Source organism: Cricetulus griseus, chromosome X (assembly GCF_003668045.3).
Source record: "Cricetulus griseus strain 17A/GY chromosome X, alternate assembly CriGri-PICRH-1.0, whole genome shotgun sequence".
Taxonomy (NCBI): Eukaryota; Metazoa; Chordata; class Mammalia; order Rodentia; family Cricetidae; genus Cricetulus; species Cricetulus griseus.
The window spans coordinates 96,110,680-96,133,307 of NC_048604.1; the positions used below are offsets into that span (position 1 = coordinate 96,110,680).

At 36.2% G+C, this 22,628-nt stretch overlaps 1 protein-coding gene across 2 annotated transcripts in view; it reads left to right on the forward strand.

Annotated features, from left to right (window-relative positions):
* The first annotated feature begins 3,019 nt into the window (after positions 1–3,019).
* The window catches only part of LOC100751276 (Scm polycomb group protein like 2), a 90,712-nt gene continuing 71,103 nt past the window's right edge, over positions 3,020–22,628 (forward strand). The window contains exons 1-5 of one of the 2 annotated variants that reach the window (XM_035450266.1): positions 3,020–3,286; positions 12,169–12,214; positions 14,277–14,345; positions 19,772–19,842; positions 20,589–20,823. In XM_035450266.1, coding sequence (XP_035306157.1) covers positions 12,193–12,214; positions 14,277–14,345; positions 19,772–19,842; positions 20,589–20,823 — 397 coding nt within the window. In that variant the 5' untranslated portion in view covers positions 3,020–3,286; positions 12,169–12,192. The remainder of the gene's footprint in view (positions 3,287–12,168; positions 12,215–14,276; positions 14,346–19,771; positions 19,843–20,588; positions 20,824–22,628) is intronic. The other variant, XM_027432805.2, reaches the window with a different exon arrangement.

Below are 22,628 nucleotides of genomic sequence, written 5' to 3' on the forward strand. Positions count from 1 at the left end.
GTGCCATTTTGTTTAAAAAGAAAAACTCTATAAAATTTCTGTAATTCGAAAGAAACTCAAACACACACACACACACACACACACACACACACACACACACACACACACACACACACACACACACACACACACACACACACACACACACCCGTTCTCATTCAGGAATGCAAACAGTGAAAGAAACAATTTTATGTAACATACAGTATGGACTTTTATGTTTCTTTTAAATATCTCAATTTCCTTTTTTGTATATGTACTATGTATAATAACTGTTAGATTTAAGTTTCTTGATAATATTTGAACACTTTTTCTTAACTACTGCTTTAAACTATGAAGAGTAGAAACATTTGAACTCGAATGGTCTACTGTCTGAAATCCAATAAATAACTGTCCTCTGAAGGAGAAAATTTCCATATTATTGAAGATCAGATTATATTTTAATAAAGTTTCTATAAACAAGGAAATAGAAAATTCTGTTTACTTATTGATTTGTAATGCAAGAAATAGTATTTTATTTAAAAATTAAATCAAAACTATAGGAAAGGGGTATTTATAGATTTTTTTATAATTTTTCTATTTGAATTAGAAACAAGATTGATTTACATGACAATCCCAGCTCCCTTCTCCCTCCCTTCCTCCCCTACCACCCCCCCAACTAAAACCCTACCTATCATATATCTTTTCTTCTATTCTTCACCTGGCTCAACCTTTCTGCTCCCTCATGACCTCTGCATCCTTCCTTTTCTTCCCTTCTCATTCATTCTCCTAGCTCCCTCCCCCCTCTTCCCATGCTCTCAATTTGCTCAGGAGATCTTGACCCTTTCCCCTTCTCCAGGGGACAATGTTTGTCTCTTTTAGGGTCCTCCTTGTTTACTAGTTTCTCTGGCAGTGTGGATTGTAGGCTGGTAATCCTTTACTCTATGTCTAAAATCCACATATGAGTAAGTACATATTATGTTTGTCTTTTTGTGATCGGGTTACCTGGCTCAGAATGGTTTCTTCTAGTTCCATCCATTTTCCTGCAAATTTGAAGATTCTATTGTTTTTTTTTTCCGCTGAGTAGTACTCCATTGTGTAAATGTACCACATTTTCTCTATCCATTCTTCGGTAGAGGGGCATCTAGGCTGCTTCCAGTTTCTGGCTATTACAAATAGTGCTGCTATGAACATCGTTGAACAGATGTCCTTGTATGAGTGTGCTTCTTTTGGGTATATGCCTAGAGAGTTCAATAAATAAAAGCAGCAAATGGTTTTAACAAGCAGCTTACTGCCTTGCTATAAAGAACAGAAAAAATTCAGTGTGTTTATCTGTAATTATCAAATAATTTTCAAACGTGAAGCAAATCACCAACAGTAACTTCATATTTAGGTCTTTCTTGAACTAGGTACATTATAGAATGCTAGAATATCTGATCCTGCATATCTATTGTGTTTTTGGAGTAGCACAATGTGGCCGAAGTTATCAGCTAATTTATACCAAGAGAATTTTTTATGATCATCTTCAGGAAGAGAGGTTACCAGTTACTAGGAGAGGCAGATAATTTAATACCACACCATTTTGGAGATCTTCAGGTGGCAGGCCTCTTCAATTTCAAGAGTGAATATACCAGAGAGTGCATTTTATTTTACTGCCTCAAGAACTACCAGTTGCTTCTTTGGGAGACCAAAATTATTTCCCTGTTGTCCCTAGAACTAGCAATGTCTGATACTGTGCTAACATCATTGAGGTGCTTGCATTTGTTTTGTACTGTAAAAGTTGCTTATGAAAATAATTTTATTTTATACTTTAGAAAACGGTTATACTCATTGTTGTGGATATATGCTTTTAGTTTTAGGCTCTAACTTAAGAATTATAGTTTTGAAAATCCATTATATATTAAGGTAATAACATGCAAAACCTACACTTAATTTTGGAAAGAGTTGTAGAAAGAGGAGAAGACCTATCAATAGTTTATTTTTCAAGCAAAACTTTGAAATTGGCTTATAATAAACTCAGAACTAGAGGTGCATGTTTTCTCTGGATTTCTGTTTGATGTATTTTGTGAAGATTGATGGGTTGTTTAAAGGCATTTTTTCCTTCCTCTCTTCAGAGTGATCTTCACTTATGCTACAGGTTCCTCCTAGGTGAAGAAGTATGTGAAGGGACAATTCCAAATTGTACTTTGTATGACACTTCTGGCCACTAGCAAATGTGAGCAAGTGATTTCTGTCACTGGGCTAGTATAGTGTTTTTTAGTTTAAGCATAAATTACGAAGAACAACAAAATCCTGAAAGTGGGACTGGGAGGGCATTGGTGCAAAAAACCAGTGGTGAAGAGATAATGCTGAAAGTGTTGGAAGCACAGTAGGAGGGAGGAGTGGCTTTGCTCAAATTCCTGTATAGGAGTTTGGCTGGGTTTTCCTTGCTCCTTGGACTTGATTTCCTAGAGAAGCATTTACTTTTTTGGTCAGTGGACAAAGTAGGAGTTGGTCAGGAGTCTGACAGGCTAATGGGAATGAGTGTCCAGGATGGAACTTGATGGTATACTTCAGGGGTGTTGGGTGCAAGGGCTGCTGCTAGGATTTTTGATTCTGCCTGATAAGGAAAAGCTGCCAAAAGGCTTTCTCAGGGTCGCCATGTCTCCATGGTGGCCACTGCTGAAGGTGCCCAGCAGGTTTCAGCGTCCAGGGCTCAAGCTCCACCGCCACAGCAGTTTTAGCGCTTAGGGCGTGTTTGTAGCGACCACAGGGCACATAGCCTGCTGTGAGAGGGCGGGGTGGCTATGTCGGTTGTGGGGCATGCGCGGCTCTGCGCGCGGCTTCTCAAAAATGGCGGCGGCAGTGTGAACTCTGGTGTCTGCTCCAGGAACTAGCATGACAGAAGTTTTGTTGCTAGGGTGGAGGAGACCCGAGGTGCGTGGTGCCCCCGGCCCCCCATGGGGAGTGGAGACTAAGTCCTGGTTTTGGAGTCCTGATGGCTGTCTGCAGGGAGGGTGGTGGGGAGCCTTAGGGGCAAGTCCTGCGCTGGGAACGCCCCCTTACTGCCGCGCCAGCGTCCCGCCTCAGTTTGTCCCGACACCCGTCTCACACCCCTGGACGCTTTACCCCAGATGCCACGGCTGCCTTGTTTCAGTTAGTGTTCTCTGTGGGCCACTTCAGCTGCTAGCACGCAGTGCTTCCCTTCACACTTGCTCGGAGCCCCTTCACTGGCTCGTCTTGCTGGAGGCATTCCGGCCCCTGGCCCAGCTCCCTCAGAGGGCCCCCCTCTCCTGCAGTGCCGACAGCGCCCTCTGCAATTCTCCCCAGGGTAGGTGGGACCAGGCTGAAGCCTGGGGGCTTTGCGGGTGGTTGGTAGGGTTGAGGGGTAGGGATGACTTCGAAAGGTTTGGGCTCAGACTAAGATTTAGGAGGTAACTTGGATTTTGGGAGGGGACGTCAGCCTGGAAAGATGCGCCTGTGGCCTGGAGCCCGCGCGGGTCTGGTGCCAGGTGTGTGCCTTGGGGCTCCTCACGGGGGAGGGGGGGTGCAGCGTTAGCCAGCAACAGTGGATGCCTCCTGGGTGAAGCTGGATGGGAATGCATGGACAGACTCCTCTTGGAATGGTTTCAGCGAGCGGATGGACTCAGTCAGGGTTTAAGTCTAGTGACCACTGTTCCTTTCATTTTAAAACAGCCTGAAAAGGTTCCTCTCTTTTATTGACTTTTTTTTATTAACCTGAATAGTACTTGTACTCCAAGAGTCCAAAAAAGAGATATGAGATATGAAATTTGGAATTTTATCCGCCCCCCCCCCCCGGTTTCTTGAGTTATATTGCACCTCTCCCATCCAGTCCTGTCTTGTTTGTGGGCAGTTAACATATTTACTTACAGGTTGCCATCTGAGAGTAGTGATATTTTAAAGAAGGTTGTTAAACACTTGTAATCATAAAGTATTATTACAATTTGAAATGTCTCTATTTTTGAAGAATGAGAACTTTTATGACTTAGCTTTAGGGTGACTTTAGCTTGCCTTTTGAAGTTAAATAGATTAGTTACCAAGGGGAAACTAAGGCAGGGAAATATCTTTTGGTGTATGATTTTCAAAAGTATTTGTTTTTGTTTTTTCCTCAGAGAGCAATAGCTATTGCAACTTCAATGCTTCCAGAGACATTATTATTGTTTTCAGTTTCAGGGAAGAATATTGGAAGATGTACTTGAGTACAAGGTGGTTTTTAAATAGATTTTTATAGTAGTTCATTGGCATATGCTTAATTCTTTTGAATACTTGCATTGAAATGTTCTTAACTAATGGCAATTTTATCTTTTTTGACATTCTTTTATGTTTTTCATTAAATAACCTATTTGTAACAATGGGTGTTCTTTTAAGCTATTTGTGGTTTTCTGTATTTAGTGTAAATAATATGAAAATAAGCTTTTGGAAGTGAGTATAGTTAAGATTTTGAGAAGACAGTGAATTTGTTACCTTTCTTTGATCTATAGCCTTATCTATCATCTTTAAAATAGTTTGAAATTTATAAGAAGAATTCAGTCAAATCAAAACAGTTTTGAAATTTTGAATACCTGTCTGTCCTCTAACCATGTGAGCTTCTATATGCCTATTTACTCTAAAGATCTGCTTTATTTTAGAATTGTAGTTGGGGAAAAATAGAGTACTGTAACTGGTATTGCACTATGTATATGAGGCTGTTTTAAAATTGATGATGTCATAAATGTACACAGTTGTTCTTAAGCATCTATTCTTATTTGTCATGAGGCATTTGGTCAGCTTTTTTGATTTATGGCTGAGTTAACAGGTCTTCATTAAGCACCTGTGCTGTTTTGTTTTATGGAATTCACCCAGTTTGAGGTATATTGATTCAAAGCCCATTATGTTTTTTTTTAAATTTCTGGGTGTTTAAGGCAACCAACCCACCAGTATATTCCTATATACTTCAAGGTTGCTAAGAAAATAAAATTTGATATAAAACAAGTATTTCTTTGCCTAACAGACAAACTCGAACATTTTCGCCACTGTTCTTTACATTCTGGTTGTAACCAAGTATTATTTCTGATTAGGCCTCCAGGAGAGAGCAGTATTTTGCTAGTATTAGTTGAAATCAGTATGCACATTGGAAATTGGGTATTTTTAAATGCTAAGCAATTGCACATTTATGACCAAGTAGCTTAGGTTATAACTAGACTTAAAATATGCTTTTCTTATTTCAAAATGTATCTTAAATCTTACTAAAGACAAATAATAGGATTTTGATGGTCAGTTACAGGCTAGATGTGACTCATTTTTTTGAGTTTGTTCCTTTTTAGCTGCCTGCCTGTTCCTCCCAGATGCTTCCTATCACCCCTTTTCCTGCCCCTGTTCTCTTCTGTTGGTGTCTGTTTCCGCATTAGTGAAATGGTCTGGGTAATCCTGGGCTGTCTCACTAAGAAATAATTGATGATGGTAAAGTGCCTTAAAAAGGCTGAGTAAATACTAGGTCTTTTGAATGAAAATGACTTATCCCCTTGCTCCATTATAAGTTAGTTCTAAAGACAAATTTTTAGTTTGAATTCTTATGGGGGGTATTTTATTTGAGATTGTTTATTGCCCCTATCTTGGGGTTAAATGGAATACTGGAATGGATGCAAGAGGTTCCTCTGTTGTTTGAGCTACTAGTCACCTTTTAGAAACGAAGTCATTATTAATGTCATAGAGTTAGTACATGGGATCTTCAGATTAGAAATTTTTGTAGAAATAGAAAACCTAGAAATTTGACAATAGGCAATGTTGGTGATTTTTTTTAACTTTCATTCTCTTTTTAAATACTCTTTTAAATCTTTTATCCTGAGGGATATAGAAGAATGTTAATTTCATTTGTCTTAAATCCAAAGTGGTATCATTTACTTACTTAATTTTATAAATATAGGAATATAATAGTGTTAAATATGTTTTACACACTTATAGCTTGGGTTTTAGTTATTTGAGGCATAGAAATGCCTTTACCGCTAATGTCTCTTTTGCAAAAGTTTAACAAAAATGATAGTTATTTAAGCAGGCTAAATTGAACAAATTTGAGAAAATACCTAAGATTTGAAATTGGCATATACTGTTTGGTTTTTATGAATAAGGCATTTTTGGTTATTTTGCCTTTGTTATCTTGTATATGTAAACCTTTGTAGTAATAGAATTAATAGAGAAGGTGTTTATTGTGATATCTTTTAAACATAATATCCCTAAGTCTTTCTCTCACTTTAGTTTTGGGCCATGTGATGGGATGTTTTTTTTAACAAGAAGTGAGGATAACATATTATGTGAAAAGTTAAGTGATTTTCAGTTCACACGGCAGCTGGATTTGATGGTGTTTTCTAGACTAGATGAGTTCTTTAAAGAGTTAAAAAGTGGAGTAAACTTGTTGAATTTTTGTGTGAGTAAAGAGCTGGGAAATATTTGAAGATGGAGAACACTTAACTCCCCTACTTGTGACTTGTGTTTATGGCTGTGGTTCTGCCCCTTCCTAAGTTTATAGGACCAAATTGTTCTAAGAGCGGAAAGAGAGTGCTCACCTTTTGTAGTAATTTGCCATTGTAAACTTCCAAAAGGAAAGACACACTGAAGTTCTATGATATACTTGAGGATACTTTCGTTTCTTAGGAAAAAGTTTGTGTGTCTTGCTTCTTGTCTTCAGAATACATATCACAATTTTCACAACTTTTGTTTTGCAAAAGGATTAGCTAGTACAGAATTCTAGACATAAACAACTCTATTTGATATGTACCTTACAGTCTTTAGTAGTTATTTAAGAATGAATACTATCGAAGTCCTTGATTTTAATATGTGGTCACTTTTCCTAGCTTTTATCAGTTTTGGCTAGCTTTTATTTTGATTTATATATAAACTTAAATTCAAACACTAATCCAAATGTATTTAAGTTCTCTTACTATTGAACACAGAAATATCCTTCTTGCTGTGGAACTGTTTTATTTTTTCTTGGAAAAAATTAAAGGGTATTATTTGGAATGTTTTTCATTATAAAGTTACTTGGAAGTAATGTCCATATTCATTTTTTAACTAACTTGGTAGAATTTTGTAAATATGCTCAAACAAAACAGTCTTGTAGTCATTATTGAGATAAAATAGCCATTAGTGATAAATACATGTGTGTATTACTTTAGATTACTTTATAATCAGTTTTTTTCATGTTTAGACTTCAGAACTTGTAGAGTTATTTAAATGAGTAGTTTGCTGATACCTGCTACGTTTGAAGTATTGTCAGGGATGTTTAGTTTTCTAGACACTTTAGATTGTAGTTTATTGCATGCTTTTCTACATTCTGTTGCTTAGTAGGCACTGTTGTCATCATTTCCATTATTTCTTGTCAGACTTGTGTTAGAAACCATAAATCTAGGCTGCACTGATAATAGAAGCAGGCTGTAACTTGATCTACTTCTTTTGTCAAAGTATAACACCATGGGCTGCCTGTAGTAAATTGACATACCATGTCATTAACTCTAGCCCTTCACAAATGTCAGTGGGCAGCAGGTCTTTGGGCAATTAGCTTGTGGCTGTGCTTTAAAACCTTAGGAATTTACAACTGTAAACTAGAATTTTGGCAACTCTTGGCTTGTATTTCATTTATCTATTTTCTGACAGAAAATGCTGTCTAATTATGTACAGAACTTCCACATTTAATTTTAAAATGGCAAGTTATTCTTTAACTTGTAAGTTATAAATATAAATAACTTAAGAATATAATTCTTGGATTTTTTTCTTCTTAATTCTTTTCTTTCTTTCTTTCTTTCTTTCTTTCTTTCTTTCTTTCTTTCTTTCTTTCTTTCTGTTTTTGAGCCAGGGTCTCACGTAGCTCACTGACCTTGAACTCATCATTCTCCTGTCTTCCATGTTGAATTTGTTTTGACAAACAAAAAAAAACTGATTTCTAATTTGTTGGGGTAGATCTTGCTAAAAGATTGCTAAAATCTTTCCCATAGAAAACTTTATTTTTGTTGGAAGATTCCATTTAATTGCAAATCCCTACTACCATAATATAATTATTGGGGAGTCACCAATGGAATTGTTACTTTATTTTATCCTTAGTAATATTTTTCTTTTGAGACAGTTAGTTTTCCTATTTGCAGTCTTCTTGACTTAGCTTCTCATGTACTGGGATTATAGGAGTGTGTCACTGTGCCTGGCTATTTTCAAATGTAGTTGTGCAATGTAGGTTGTTTATTTTTGATATGGGACTTGAGTATTTTAATAACCTGGGTGAATTAAATCCATAATTGTGAAGTCTTAGCATGATGAATCATGATCAAGTCAACAAGTAACATATGGATATATCTACCCTTATAGTCTTTTTTTTTTTTAGGATAGCCATCAGCACTGTAAAAATCTTAGTTATAAGAGTGCTTTTGTTTGTCAGAGAGAAGCATGTTGCTATAATATATTTGAATTAAATGAACACTATTTCAAGTCAAATGAAAAACCTTTAAGTGTGTGTGTTTTGTGCTTTCAACTCACTTTTCCCTCTTGCATACTATGTAGACAAAGGGTTTTTGTTTTAGCTGAAAATGTTAGCTTTATACATTTATAATATGAATAGATAGAATTTCATTGGAAGATTATTAGTATATGGAACTTTGAAAGTGTATATAAAATACATACATACTTTCTTTTTTCTTTTTTCTTTTTTTTGGTTTTTCGAGACAGGGTTTCTATGTGGCTTTGGAGGCTTTCCTTGAACTAGCTCATGTAGACTAGGCTGGTCTCGAACTCACAGAAATCTGCCTGCCTCTGCCTCCCAAGAACTGGGATTAAAGGCGTGCGCCACCATCATCCAGCTAAAATACATACTTTCAAATTTATGTTTATGGGTTCATGTGTATGTTATTAAATTTTAATTGGAAGGATAAACAACAGATGGTTAACAGCATGCATTTCTTGATAGTGAGGTTATAGGTGATTTTTCACCCTCACATTTACTTATCTGTATAATAATTTTGAGGAGAAAATGTTATATGATGAATTTTTTAAAGAAAAAAAATCCAGTTTCTAGGAATACACAAGACTGGCCTAGTGTGGGTCAAAAACTTTTTCCAGGATTAACTCATCATAAAAGAAAAAATGTTTGTGAATATTTATCTCAGAGTTATTCAGCACAAGGTGGCATTGGTTTGGGTTTTGCTAGACCATTTCTCTGATAATTAGTAGAGAATGGCTTCTCTTTTGGCAATGGAAATATCTGATCATTGTAAACCTATATATTTAACCTACCTACCTCACTCTTTTTTTTTTTTTTGCTTTTCAAGGCACTATTTCTCTGTGTAGCTTTGTAGACCAGGCTGGCCTCGAACTCACAGAGATCTGCATGCCTCTGTCTCCCGAGTGCTGGGATTAAAGGCGTGCGCCACCCTGCCTGACATATTTTGTTTCTGTCTTTAGGGTCTCACTTGTTCAAGACTCTAGATTGGGTACTACACTTACATGGTTATATCTCATTTTCATGATACAAGGTATAGTGTAAGGAATGTTATGTATAATTTAACATCGGAAAACCTCTGAGCCATTTATACAGCCTTGAATCTTCCTGTATTGTCTTCTGGACTCATGAACCTTGTAGTTCTAGCTGATACCAACTAGTCTGCCCAATTGATTATTCTAGTCTGACTTTTAGAGGAAAGGTCAAAGAGAGATGAGTAATGTTTTATGAGTTATGTGTGTAGGGTACCCCCTAAAGCCATGACCTCTGAGAGAATATAGAAGGAATTGAGGACCAAGAAGAAACCTGATCAGCAATGGATTTCATAAAGCTAGTGGCAGAGACATGAGCTTCTTTTGTGTCTTCAGTCTGACATTCCACTTTGTTCTTTCTCTATTCATTGAAACTGTGTGAATGTGCTTGTGTGAATGACTTACAACCCCCCCTCCATGCACACAGTATTTGTGCACAGGCAAATATAAACTCATGAAACTTAGAAGTGGGTCACTCAACCCTTTCTTCTTAGTGTCTTCTTTATATCCATCATTCTCTTAAATCTGCAGTTGTTTTTCACACATTGGAGCATTTGTTTAAGGATGTAAGCATTCTCTCCCCTCTGTCTTCTCTCGTTTTTTTCTTCTCTTGAGCCTAGATTTTTCTTCCCATTTGTTCTTTCTGCCTGCCAGCCTTGCCTGTCCTTTCTCTGCCCAGCTGTTGGCTGTTCAGCTCTTTATTGGACCAATCAGGTGACTTAGGTAGGCAAGGTGAAGCAAATGCAACATGTCTTTACATAATTAAACACACATGCTTAAACAAATGCAACATAAACAAAAGTAACACACCTTTACACAGTTAAAGTAATGTTCAACAACACAAACAAATGTAACACATCCTTTCTACTTAAAACCTACCTGCATGCCTTCCTGCCTGTCTATGTTTTGTGCTTGTGCTCTTGTCTGTCTTATGCTTTTGGAGTTCAGAAGATGGTTTCCAATCCCCTGGAACTGTAGTTGCAGCATATGTGAGCTCTCTAAACTTGTTTTCTGGAAACTGAACTGCAGTCCACTGTAATAGCTCTTAGCCACTGAGATATCTCTCTAGCACAAAATTCCCAGTTTTTATGTAGTAAACTGTATCTTTCCCCCCATTCTTTTCTCCCTTCAATCACAGGACTTGCTGGGTATTAAAGCTGGCTTCAAATTCACAAGTCTCCTGTTTGAGCCTCCTAAATGTTGGGATTCTAGGCTTGTTCTCCACTGCTAACTCTAGAATGTGCATCCTCTACCCACATAGTACCAAGCACAACATTGGAATTATATCAATATTTGTTAAGTGAATGAGTAAACCAAATCTGGAGTCAGATACTTGTATTAAATAAAGAAACAGGAAAACTTTCAGGAAATAGGTTGTGTTTATTGAAGATCTCAAAGTCCTGGTAGTATTTCAAGAAGCAGAAAAGAAGAGGGTATTCTATGTAGTCAAAACAAGACAGGAGTCATTGAAACAACAATCTTTTTGGGTTAGTGTATAGGGTGTGTTTGAGTGATATGTATGTCTGGCGGTTTTGAAATTGTGGAGGGTCTTAGTGTTAACCCATAGAAAGCTCTGGATATTTTTTTCTTAATTGCATAGCCAGTTGAAACAGGAGGGTGATTTGGGAGGAAAACAGCCCAGACTCTATCTGACATTATGTATTATTATGTATTATTACGGTAGAAAAGTACAGCAACGGTAAAACAAGTTGAACAGCCGTGTTACTACAGCAGGTAGAACTGTATGATAGTATAGACCAGTGAGTGTCAAGAGGAAGGGAAATTAGGAGTGTAGTCTGTTGTTGGCCACTGAAAGAACAGATGTACAGCTAAGTATTGAGGAAAGTATCAGAAGAAGCAAAGTTGGGGAGTAGAGGCTGAAAATACAATCTATATCTCTAACCCAAGAGATATAGATGTCTTTCTGGGCAATTTCATAAGTATATTCCCTTAATTACCAAATTACATTCAGTCTATACACCATCACATTTTAACAGCAGGCATATAGCATTGGCATGCTGTATTGAGATTTTCTATGCACCTGATTTTTTTCATAATATTTTTTCTGTGTTTTATTAATATATCAATTTTGGCTTGGATTGAGCTCTTCTGTTAGAAGGACAGTCTCATAAATATGTCTGTTTTAGAGTATGGGACATGCAGGAAAAAATCAAACCAATTAATAGTGGTTTAAATCAATCAGGCCTCCTAACAGGCAATTTGCCCCTAAAATTAATTTACTTGAAATTTGAGACAGAATCTCACTGTGTAATCCAGGATGACTTTAAATTTAAGATCCACCTTCCTCAGCTTTCTGAGTGCTGAGATTATAGACCTGTACCACAGTACTTACTCAGCTCTTAACAAGTAATTCTTGTTAGAAGATTTGATTTGTGGAACTTTTAATTGCATTCATGATTTTTCTATTTCTCACCAATATTACGTGGACTTTGGTATAGGTCTTAAATCGAAATTCAGTGACTGCCAACCTACCATCTGCTCTGATTTACCCTTTCATAGGACCTTAAAGGGGAGTCCTATACTTACCCATGTTCCTTTAGCACTTACTACTCATACACATTTTTTCTAACTAATAGCTACCTTATCATTTTGTTGAGGTGATCTGACTCTGAAAATCATTTTTGCTACTATTACCTCTCAGAAATTTATGATACTTAAAGTAAGGCATTAATTGTTTCTTTGTAGGAAAATAAAACAGAAGAGGATACCATGGGACAAACAGTGAATGAAGGTAAGATTTGCTTATTTAAAGATTGTTTTTAGTTGTTTGTAACAAGTACCTTAATATATACTGAACTCTAATATGAATGAATGAATAAATAATTTTTTCATTCTGTCTTTCTGTAGGTAGAAGTCTGTTTCTTAGTGACTCATTAATATGCCACACCTATCTATACTTTGTTGTGCTTTATTTGCTGTAATGCATTCTTCACACATTTGCCTCCTTGTTCCTTCTTCAAGTCTTGTATATCTTACTGCTTTTTTAATGATTACATGTTGAGTTCTGAATTTTGTCCTTTCATTTGTTTAGTTTTTTAGTTTGTTGACCTTGGTGAAGTATTTATAAATAGATTACTGATTTTCCTGAAACAAGACTAATGCCATTGTATTTTTGTGTTAGAAGTTCCTTACTATAGAACTATTTAGTAAATTTTATGAATGTGTGATTTCTTCAGACAATGCTAACAGAAGATAGCTATGTATTTCTCTAAAGTATTCATATACATTGAAGAATTTCTTAATCAAAATCTTAAAGACATATCAATTATTGCTATATGGAACTCTGAGTCCTGAGATTCAAGCATTCACACTTAAGATAACGAAGGCAGTTTGAAAAACAATGATACTGTGGATTATTTGATGATATTAAGAACTTAGGATAATGGGGGTGGAGGACAAGAGAAAGAGGAGGGGAGAAGGGGAACAGGGAGGAGAACATGAGGGATCAGGAAGGTTGAGTTGGGGCAAGAACAGAGAAAGACAGTAGGAAAGAGTTGCCTTAATACAGGGAACCATTATGGGCTTATGGAGAAATCTGGCTTTAGGAAAATCTCCAGGGATCCACAAGGATGATCCCACCCAAGAATCTAAGCAATAGTGGAGAGGCTACCTTAAATGCCATTCCCCTATAATGAGATTGATGACTACCTTAAATGCTGTCCTAGAGCCTTCATCCAGTAGCTGATGGAAGTTGAAGCAGAGATCCACAGCTAAGCACTGAGCCAAGCTCCTGGAATCCAGTTATAGAGAGGGAGGAGTGATTAGCAAAGGGGTCAAGACCATGCTGGGAAAACCCACAGAAACAGCTGACCTGAGCAAGTGGGAGCTCAAGGACCCCAGACTGACAGCTGGGGAACCAGCATAACCAGGCCCCTGAATGTGGGTATCAGTTGGGGGACTTGGACAGTCTATGGGGCCACTGGCAGTGGAACCAGTATTTATCCCCAGTGCACGAATGAACTTTGGGAGCCCATTCCTCCATGGAGGGGTACTTTCTCAGCCTAGATATACAAGGGAGGGCCTAGGTCCTGCTCCAAATGATGTGACAGACTTTGATGATCCCCCATGAGAGGCATCAACCTCCCTGAAGAATGAATGGGAGGACAGGAGAGGGAGGGAGAGGGAACTGGAATTGGTATGTAAAATAAGATTGTTTTTAATTTAAATAAAATTAAAAAATAAAAATAAAGAACCTAGGATAATTTTTAGCATTACATTTTATATTTATTTATTTCTTATACTCTAATTTGTTTGAGTGAAGTGATATATTTTAGATTTGGTGACATCTCAAGAATTTTGAGTACTTGTTGAATTATTTAGTTTACATAGAGGAAAACCAGAGTAGTTCATTGAAGTACATTATACTCTATTCTAGCTTGCATGTGATATTTTAAACTCTTGAAAGCATCACTCTGTTTCTAGGAAATCATTTTAAGCAGTTTGAGGATCCATCAATAGTTCATTTACATTATTGGCACATCCATTTAACAAATGTTTGAGAGCATTCTATATCACAGATCCTGGACTATTTTGTAAGCATATATTACTTAGCATGACAGACAGAATTAAATACCTGCTTTTATGAAGCTCTCATTTTAGTAGTGAAAAAGTCAGTAAACAAAATGCACAAGTAAGTTATAAAGTATAGCATACATCAGAAATTGTTGGGACACATAGAAAATGAAGATTATTATAAAATTTAAACAGGTTCCCATTTAAAAATTAAATTAATTTTATAGGTTTTGAAGTGCTTGCTCAGACTATTCCAATGTTATTTTTTCCCTTTTGGTTAGAATCAATGGATGTCAAGAAGGACAATCAAGAAAAAACCACTCACTCAAGTACATCTTCTGTGCAAAGCAGTAAGTAGGTTTTGAAGTAATTTAATAGCTCATTTTTCTTCCTCCTTCAGTGTTATAATGAACTCATGTTGCTTCTGGTATAGTACATTATGCTAACTCCCGATACCATAAAATCCTAGTCATAGAAAGGGTCAAAAATTTACTGTGACATTTTAACTTTAATTTTATTTAAAGATGAATTGATAAAGTTTTCGTGAAATTACAATTGTATTTTTAAGTGTAAATTTGTCCATTTTAATAGAAATTTGTCGCTTAAAATTATCAGAATTTTTATTTAGAAATGAAAGTACCTAATCAACTAGGCAACTATATGAATATATTTTCAGGATCTAGACCCTGGCATTTCACTTTAGTAACCAGTGAGTGACTGTTAGGGGTAGTATTTATTTTTTTATTTTTATTTTTTTATATTTTGGCTGATGCATCTGTTATACATAGGATAATGCTTGACACATATTATAGTCCAGACAAGACAGATATGATTTCTGCTTTCTCTGATCTTAAGTGGGCTGGTAGATAGTAAATACCTAATTATAGTTGTAATAAATGCTATGAAATAATGTATGCTGTTAATTAAACTTAAGAGACTTTATCTAAGATATTTCCCACTCACCATCTTCACATAACATATGAACCAAATCCGGCACTGGTAAAAGACATTACAATTTTGACTCACTCCAGAGAAAGTCATTGAGTTTGATAGAGATTATATTCCATGTGCCACAATGTATTAGACCTAATTTATAAATTAGAATGGAGTACAAGATAATATGAAGAAGGACTCCATGAATATGTGTGTGCACAATAGTCAGATCACACAGTCATGTATTTGCACCCATCTTTTGAAGAGAAATATCTGTTTCCAGATATCTTCTCCAAGAGAAAATGACCTCAGTCTCTCCTATTCTAATGAGAACATGACAAAAGGCAGAAAAAAAACTTAAGGTTGACTTTTGGTTTCTGGTTAGGAATTCCAACTGTGGTGTTGATGTAGGTGTTAGGTGTGTTAAATCTCAACTAATAAATATTGGATCCATGTGTGCTTTCATTGTGTTAATGGTAGTGATCACATGGGAAGCCAAGAACTGTTTTGTTAAGGCAAAGTAAATCTCTGTTTGCTATATACTATTGATTGTCATTGGCTAACAATATGATAGATAAAATAATCATGCTAATTGAATGATACTGGATAGGAATTGGTAACTCAGATACAAACTAAGATAGAATATTTACAACTTATGTTGCTAAGAGTTTGTTGAACATATCTATAATTCCCGCACTTGAGAGACTCAGGGTAGGAAGACTGAGTTTGAGGGTTGCCTAGACTATGTGGCAAGACTTCATTTCAAACAAAATTTTGTGTTGATCAGATACATTAAATAGTTCTCATTTCATCTAAAACATCACAGATACTGGTTCAAAGAAGAGTATTAGCTCTCTGAGGAATAAATGGGAAAATATTTTCGTCATTGTTTTCCTTCTGGGGTGTCATAACCTTAACTGTATCTTGGTCTTTTTGTTGTTTGTAATTCATGTTTTATTTTGTTCTTTTTTGATGCTCTGTTAGATCATTTGGTAGTGCTTCAATTAGAATTGTAGCATTCCTGATGGTTAGGTTAGGAGACCATGGAAATATATTGACAATTTAATTGTTGACTTGTGGATCTCAGTTTTTACTTTGACAAAGCTAAGAATTTATAACTAAACTAAGTATTTACAACTTTGGAGAGAGTTTTAACATTAATCATTATAATACAGTATTAAGTGTTCATAGGTATTCATTTAATTCTAAACATGTGTGGTACCATATATATTAATTTCACATGCTGTAAATAAGATAACTGAAGAAGAGAAAGTGAAATGATATGCTCAGGGTTGTAAAAGAAGAGATATAGCCATACTGAAAACAGGCAGATCTGACTCTGAAGTGCATGTTTTTGACACTTTGCATCATGATTTTCAGTACTATGATAGTACTCATTTTACATCATCTGGAAGTAGGATCAAATTGTAATTTTAGATCATTGGCTGAGTTTTATTAAAAATTCTATAATCTTACATATGGCATGCTTGCTACATATGCACAGATATGTGAATACTTATTTTATGATATACAAGGGCTGGCTCATACTGACTTGGAGGAGCTTCTTGTGCACATCGTTCCCTAACTTCATGGTTGATGGCTTTTGTTTGGCCTACTACAGTCAGCCATGGTGTCAATATTTATATTATAGAAATCCACGGATACTTACAGTCAGGTTTTTTTATTTTTATTTTCTAGAAAACTGATAAACAATCACTGTGTGCAGATATCTGTGCTATCCTTTGAAAGATTTAATAGTCCTTCCTTTGGTAGAGGTATATTCTAAGATTCTACTCTGGTAGATGTTTGACACTAGATAGTAGTGTATGCTTTACATACAAGTATATGATAATTTTTGATTTATAAATAAGGCACAATGAGAGATTGGCAGCTATTAGCATAAATATAAGGAACCGTAACATAGTTTTTTTCCAACTTTTTTATTTGAGTTAGTAACAGGATTGTTTTACATGACAATCCCAGTTCTCTTCTCCCACCTGTCCTCCCCTACCACCCCCCACAACTAAAACCCTATCTATCAATATCCTTTCTGCTCCCCCTGGATGATGAGGCCTTCCATAGGGTGTCATCAGTGTCTATTGTATCCTTTGGGATAGGGCCTAGGCCCACCCCCTCATGTGTGTTGGCTCAGGGAGAATTCCTCTATATGAAATGGGCTCCCAAAGTCCACACCTATGCTAGGGATAAGTACTGAACTTCTACAGGAGGTCCTGTAGATTTTCGAGGTTTCCTCACTGAAACCCACGTTCCTGGGGTATGGATCAGTCCCATGCTGGTATTCCAGCTATCAGTCTGGAGAGCAAGAGTTCCCAGATGTTCAGGTCAGCTGTTTCTGTGGGTTTCACCAGCCTGGTCTGGACCCCTGTGCTCTTCACTCTTCCTTCTCTGCATCTGCGTTCCAGTTCCGTTCGGTGATTAGTTGTGGGTGTCTGCTACTTCCACCAGCTGCTGGATGAAGGCTATAGGATGACATATAAGTCAGTCATCAATCTCATAATCAGGGGAGGGCATTTAAGGTAGCCTCTCCTCTGTTGCTTGGATTGTTAGCTGGTATCATCTTTGTAGATCTCCAGACATTTCCCTAGTACCTGATTTCTCTGTGAACCAAAAATGTCTCCCTCTATTATATCTCCATTCTTATTATCATCTATTCTTCCCCTGACTCAAACTTTATGCTCCTTCATGTCCTCTGCACCCTCTTCTTCTCCCTTTCTCATTCTCCTAGCTCCCTCCCCCCTCTTCCCGTGCTCTCAATTTGCTCAGCAGATCTTGACCCTCTCCCCTTCTCCATGGGACCATGTATGTTTCTCTTAGGGCTCTCCTTGTTTATTAGCTTCTTTGGCAGTGTGGATTGTAGGCTGGTAATCCTTACTCTATGTCTAAAATCCACATATGAGTGAGTACATACCATGTTTGTCTTTTTGCAATTGGTTTACCTCGCTCAGAATGGTTTCTTCTAGATCCATTCGTTTTCCTGCATATTTCAAAATTCCATTGTTTTTTTCCACTGAGTAGTACTCCATTATGTAAATGTACCACATTTTCTCTATCCATTCTTCGGTTGAGGGGCGTCTAGGATGCTTCCAGTTTCTGGCAATTACAAATAGTGCTCCTATGTACATCGTTGAACAGATGTCCTATTATGAATGTGCTTCTTTTGGGTATATGCTTAAGAGTGGAATTGCTGGATCTTGTGGTAGACTGATTCCCATTTTTTGAGGAGTCACCATACTGATTTCCAAAGTGGCTCTACAAGTTGGCACTCCCACCAGCAGTGGAGAAGTGTTCCCCTTTCTCCACATCCTCTCCAACATCAACTGTCATTGGTGTTTTTGATTTTGGCCATTCTGACAGGAGTAAGATGGTATCTCAAGTTGTTTTGATTTGCATTTCCCTGATGGCTAAGGATGTTGAACACTTTCTTTCATTGTTGAGAGCTTTCACCTTGCCATTTAATGAAAGGGTATCCCTTTATGCTTTCTCCCTGGCATATCTGAATTGCCAGCATCAATATTCTTGTACTTTGTGGTCATTGTTAAGTTGAAAGTAAGATAAGATATTTGAACACTGTCTGTTTGTTACCTTAGCAGGCAGTTTGATGACAAATTTGTTACTGTGTGATTTAACAGGCTGGTTGCATTCATGGCATAAGTCTCTTGAGTGGGATAGAGTGTGACTGTGAGATTTCATCACACTACTTACAGTAAATGTACAATATAAAACTTATGAATTATCTCTGGAATTGTCTCTTTAATATTTTGGAGTGAAATTGAATCAAGATAATTGAAATCATACATAAGGGAAGCTGAGGATAAAGAAGTACCACTGCATATCAGAAACTGTTAATGTAGATTCACTCAGGGAAGAGAAGTTCAAATTTTATTTTAGTGTTTAACAAGACTATAAATACATTCTGTTTGCTGAAAATTAAATTCTACATATGAATATATAATTTGTTAGTATTTTTAATCACTTTGTCAAGTGTCTTGACAGTCTGCTTAATATAACAAAAGTATTCAAGATTTCTGATAGCACTGTGCTATGTCATGAAGACTACATGAAAGAGCACAGCAAGAATCTATAGAAGGTGTGCAGCACTAAAATAATCTGTTTCAGTGACTGCACTGTTCACTTGTTTACTGCTCTGTCTTAACACCATGTTTTTGACACTGTGGATGGAAATTTAATAGCCCATTAAGAACTACTCTGGTTCTCAGAATTTTCTTTTTATAAAACATCACAGTGTTACAAATTCTGTTAGAATACATATTAAACACCTTTAGCTCCCCATAAAAAACAAAGTGCCTTCACATTAATGGGGTGAGTGATAAAAATTCAACAAAAGTTTGAAGCAGATGTATATTTGACTCAAATGCATAGATTTTCTAGTCTATAAAATTTTCCTAGTTGTTTCTAGTGTCCATACTACTTTTTTTTTACTGTAAGGTATTGAGCCTTGGGCCTCTACTTTTGCTTCACACCCCCAGCCCATCCTTCAAAATCATTCTGCTTTAGTTCACAATTCATTAAGATGATATGGGTTATAATTTCCATTAGAACCATTATTATCAGGAAGTTGCTTCTATTTCTGTGCATAATTGAATGCAAACTGAGAAATTTGAACCTGATTTGTAGAAAGTATTGTTTCCCCTTTTTAATTTTTGATATTATAATGTAATTATAGGTCTTTCTTTTTTCCCTTTACTTCCTTCAAAACCCTCCCATGTCTTCCTTGTTCCATGTATAGATTAAAACTTAATTCATTCAGAAGAAAATCTTATTGTATACTCCAAACCCAACTTATTTTGAATGTTTTTTCCAGATCATTTTGACTGGGACAAGTATTTGAAAGAGACTGGCTCTGTAAGTGCTCCTTCAGAATACTTCAGACAGGTATGCCAAAATTCTGTTGAGACTTTATACAGTAATGTACAGAATTAACTTGTGGAATGGTATCAGTGTGGTTTCCGGGTTCTGGTAGTATTAGGAGAAAGTAGGATTATGTTTGTGCCACTCAAAACCAAATGATCTATTTGCAATAATTTTGTTAGATATACTAAGCCCTTAAAATTGCCCATCTAGAGGGAAAGACAGAAATAATTAATATAAGAAATGTGATAACCCTGTACTGAGAGTTCTCATGGAACAGATGCTATTTAAGATTGTTAGAATGAGAAGAAAGAAAATATCCAAAATATTTAAGTATCAAGAGATGGCACAAAGTAGCTGGAGTGCAGGGTGGATAGAGGCACATATGGGATCAAGGCTAAAGGTGCGTAGGGGTGTTTGAAGTATGCTGGAGAGTTCAATTTTATCGTAGACTTTAATAGGATTTCTAGTTTTCTCATTTCAAGGGGAATGGCTTAATGAAATTCTTATTTTTTAAAGTTTTTCAGGGTGTATTTTATAGGCTATATTTGGGTTTTTTGGATGTGCAGATGAGTGAGACTAGTTATAGCCAGCCTTTTTTATGCTGCATGTCAGTCAAAAGGGAGACTTTGCCTTGAGCCTTGTAACATTGACCTCATTCACCTGCTGTGACTTTACCTAGTAAACACCTTCTAAGTATTTTGGTAACATAATTTGCTGTCTGATTTTCTTATAGTTATGCATTTTAACACAATGTTATTTGTATATAGTCTCTGACTCCACCAACTAATGAATTCCAAGTTGGTATGAAACTGGAAGCCCGTGACCCTCGCAATATTGGTTCAGTGTGTGTTGCTTCTGTTATTGCAACTACTGGGGCCAGATTACGTTTACGACTGGATGGTAGTGACAATAAGAATGATTTCTGGAGACTTGTTGATTCATCAGACATACAGCCTGTTGGGACATGTGAACAGGAAGGAGATTTACTTCAACCTCCACTGGGTAAGGATAAACAGTTCTTGAAATAACATAGTCTTATAGTAAGCTATTCACTAGAGGTGGTTTGAAGTGTCCTTTTGAAAACCACTCAGGCCTTCTTTCTAACTATATGGTCAGGGAGTTACTGTAGAGGATATATGATTGGAGAGGAGCACAGTACCATGTCACTTCTATACTGCACAAGTGTGCTGAAAGGCCTCATTTTTGAGCAAATGTTAATAGTAATTTTCAAATTTAAAATACCCCAAAAGCTTTCTTATGCTTCTGGAAACTCTTCTAGAGAAGTCTGTAATATTTCATATGAGTGACATACCTCTTGATACTGACTATTGAGCCATTCAGCAGTTTTGGTATGAGGATTAGGATAGGAAGAATGTAAAATTATGAGAGGTATAGAAGAATTGGTAATTTTTAGTCATTGAGAGAGTTCTTTCAGTACTAACCATTAGACACCAAGGACTTAGTTACTGTTTGTCATAGAAAAAGTGAGAGAGTGGAAATTTTAACCAAGGGTTTACGTTTAAGCACATGTAGTGTTTGGCTGGGCCATGTTTGTAAAATGTGAAAAGGTTATGACATATTTTGGAAAAAAATCTTTTTAGAATTGAGGATCATAAAATGTGTAGAAAATAAGTGATTCGTTTATTTCATCATCATTTTTCATTTTCAGTGAATTTCAGATGTTTTCATGTTCTTTTATAAAGCTTAAAATAAGAATTAATGTAAAACTCAGAGTATTTCCCAAGAACCAGTAATACAGAATACTAAGAATAATTACTTTGGTAATATCTTTTAAATTTTTGTTTATTAAAATTGATTTAGTTTAAGGGCTGGGTTGTAGCCCAGTGACAAGAGTACATAATTAATATTCATGAAGAGCTGTATCCAATTATAATTACCAAAATTACTTTAAAGTAATTTTAAAGGGGATGCAGTGAAGCTTAGTGGCAAGGTGCTTGCTTATCAGCCGCCCTTCATTGATTATTAAACCTGTCAGAGGTACATTTGCTGTTTCTTTCTTTTCTGAGACTGGATCTTAGTAATATGTATATAACTCAGGTTGGCCTTGAACTATTGATCCTCCTGTTTCAGCTTTCTGAGTGCTGAGATTATAGGTCTGTGCCACTACACAAAAAGATTTTTTTTTTATTTTTGCCTTTTCTTTAACATTAATTGTATGTGTATCTATACACATGTGACACAGAATACATGTGAAAGTCAGAGTACGACTTGGGGAAATCAGTTGTCTTCCTTGTACCATGTGGGTTCTAGGTGTCAAATTCAAGTGGTCAGGCTTGGCAATAAGCATTGAATAACAACCATTCCATCCATTTCCACTATCACCATTTGTTCTCCTAGTTATATTTTAAGTAATATTAGTAAAAGATTATTTGAGGATGACTTGGTCTATCTTAACATTTTTGCATATGTTGCTGTTAATAGCTCTGTTGCCAGTGATTCACATGTGCCCCTACCTTAGTAAATGAATTCATCAAGAGTGCACAGAAACTGTTTTCCAAATTTAGCATTGGGGGAGGCAGGTTTTGAGTGAAAATGATTGCCCCAGAAAACAGTAAAACTAGCAAACTTATACTCGCTGCTGCAAATTTGAAATGCTGATATAAGTTGGTAAAATTTCTAAACATAGCTATTTTGGTAACTTCTGTTACAAATTTTAAGATTATGTCTAGTATGTGTAAGAATTGCTAAAGGAAGAGAAGTCTTTTTCCTAATACCTTATGAAAGGTTTTAGTCATATGCAAAATGTAAAAACTTTTACAATGAACATCCATAGACTCACTACCTCT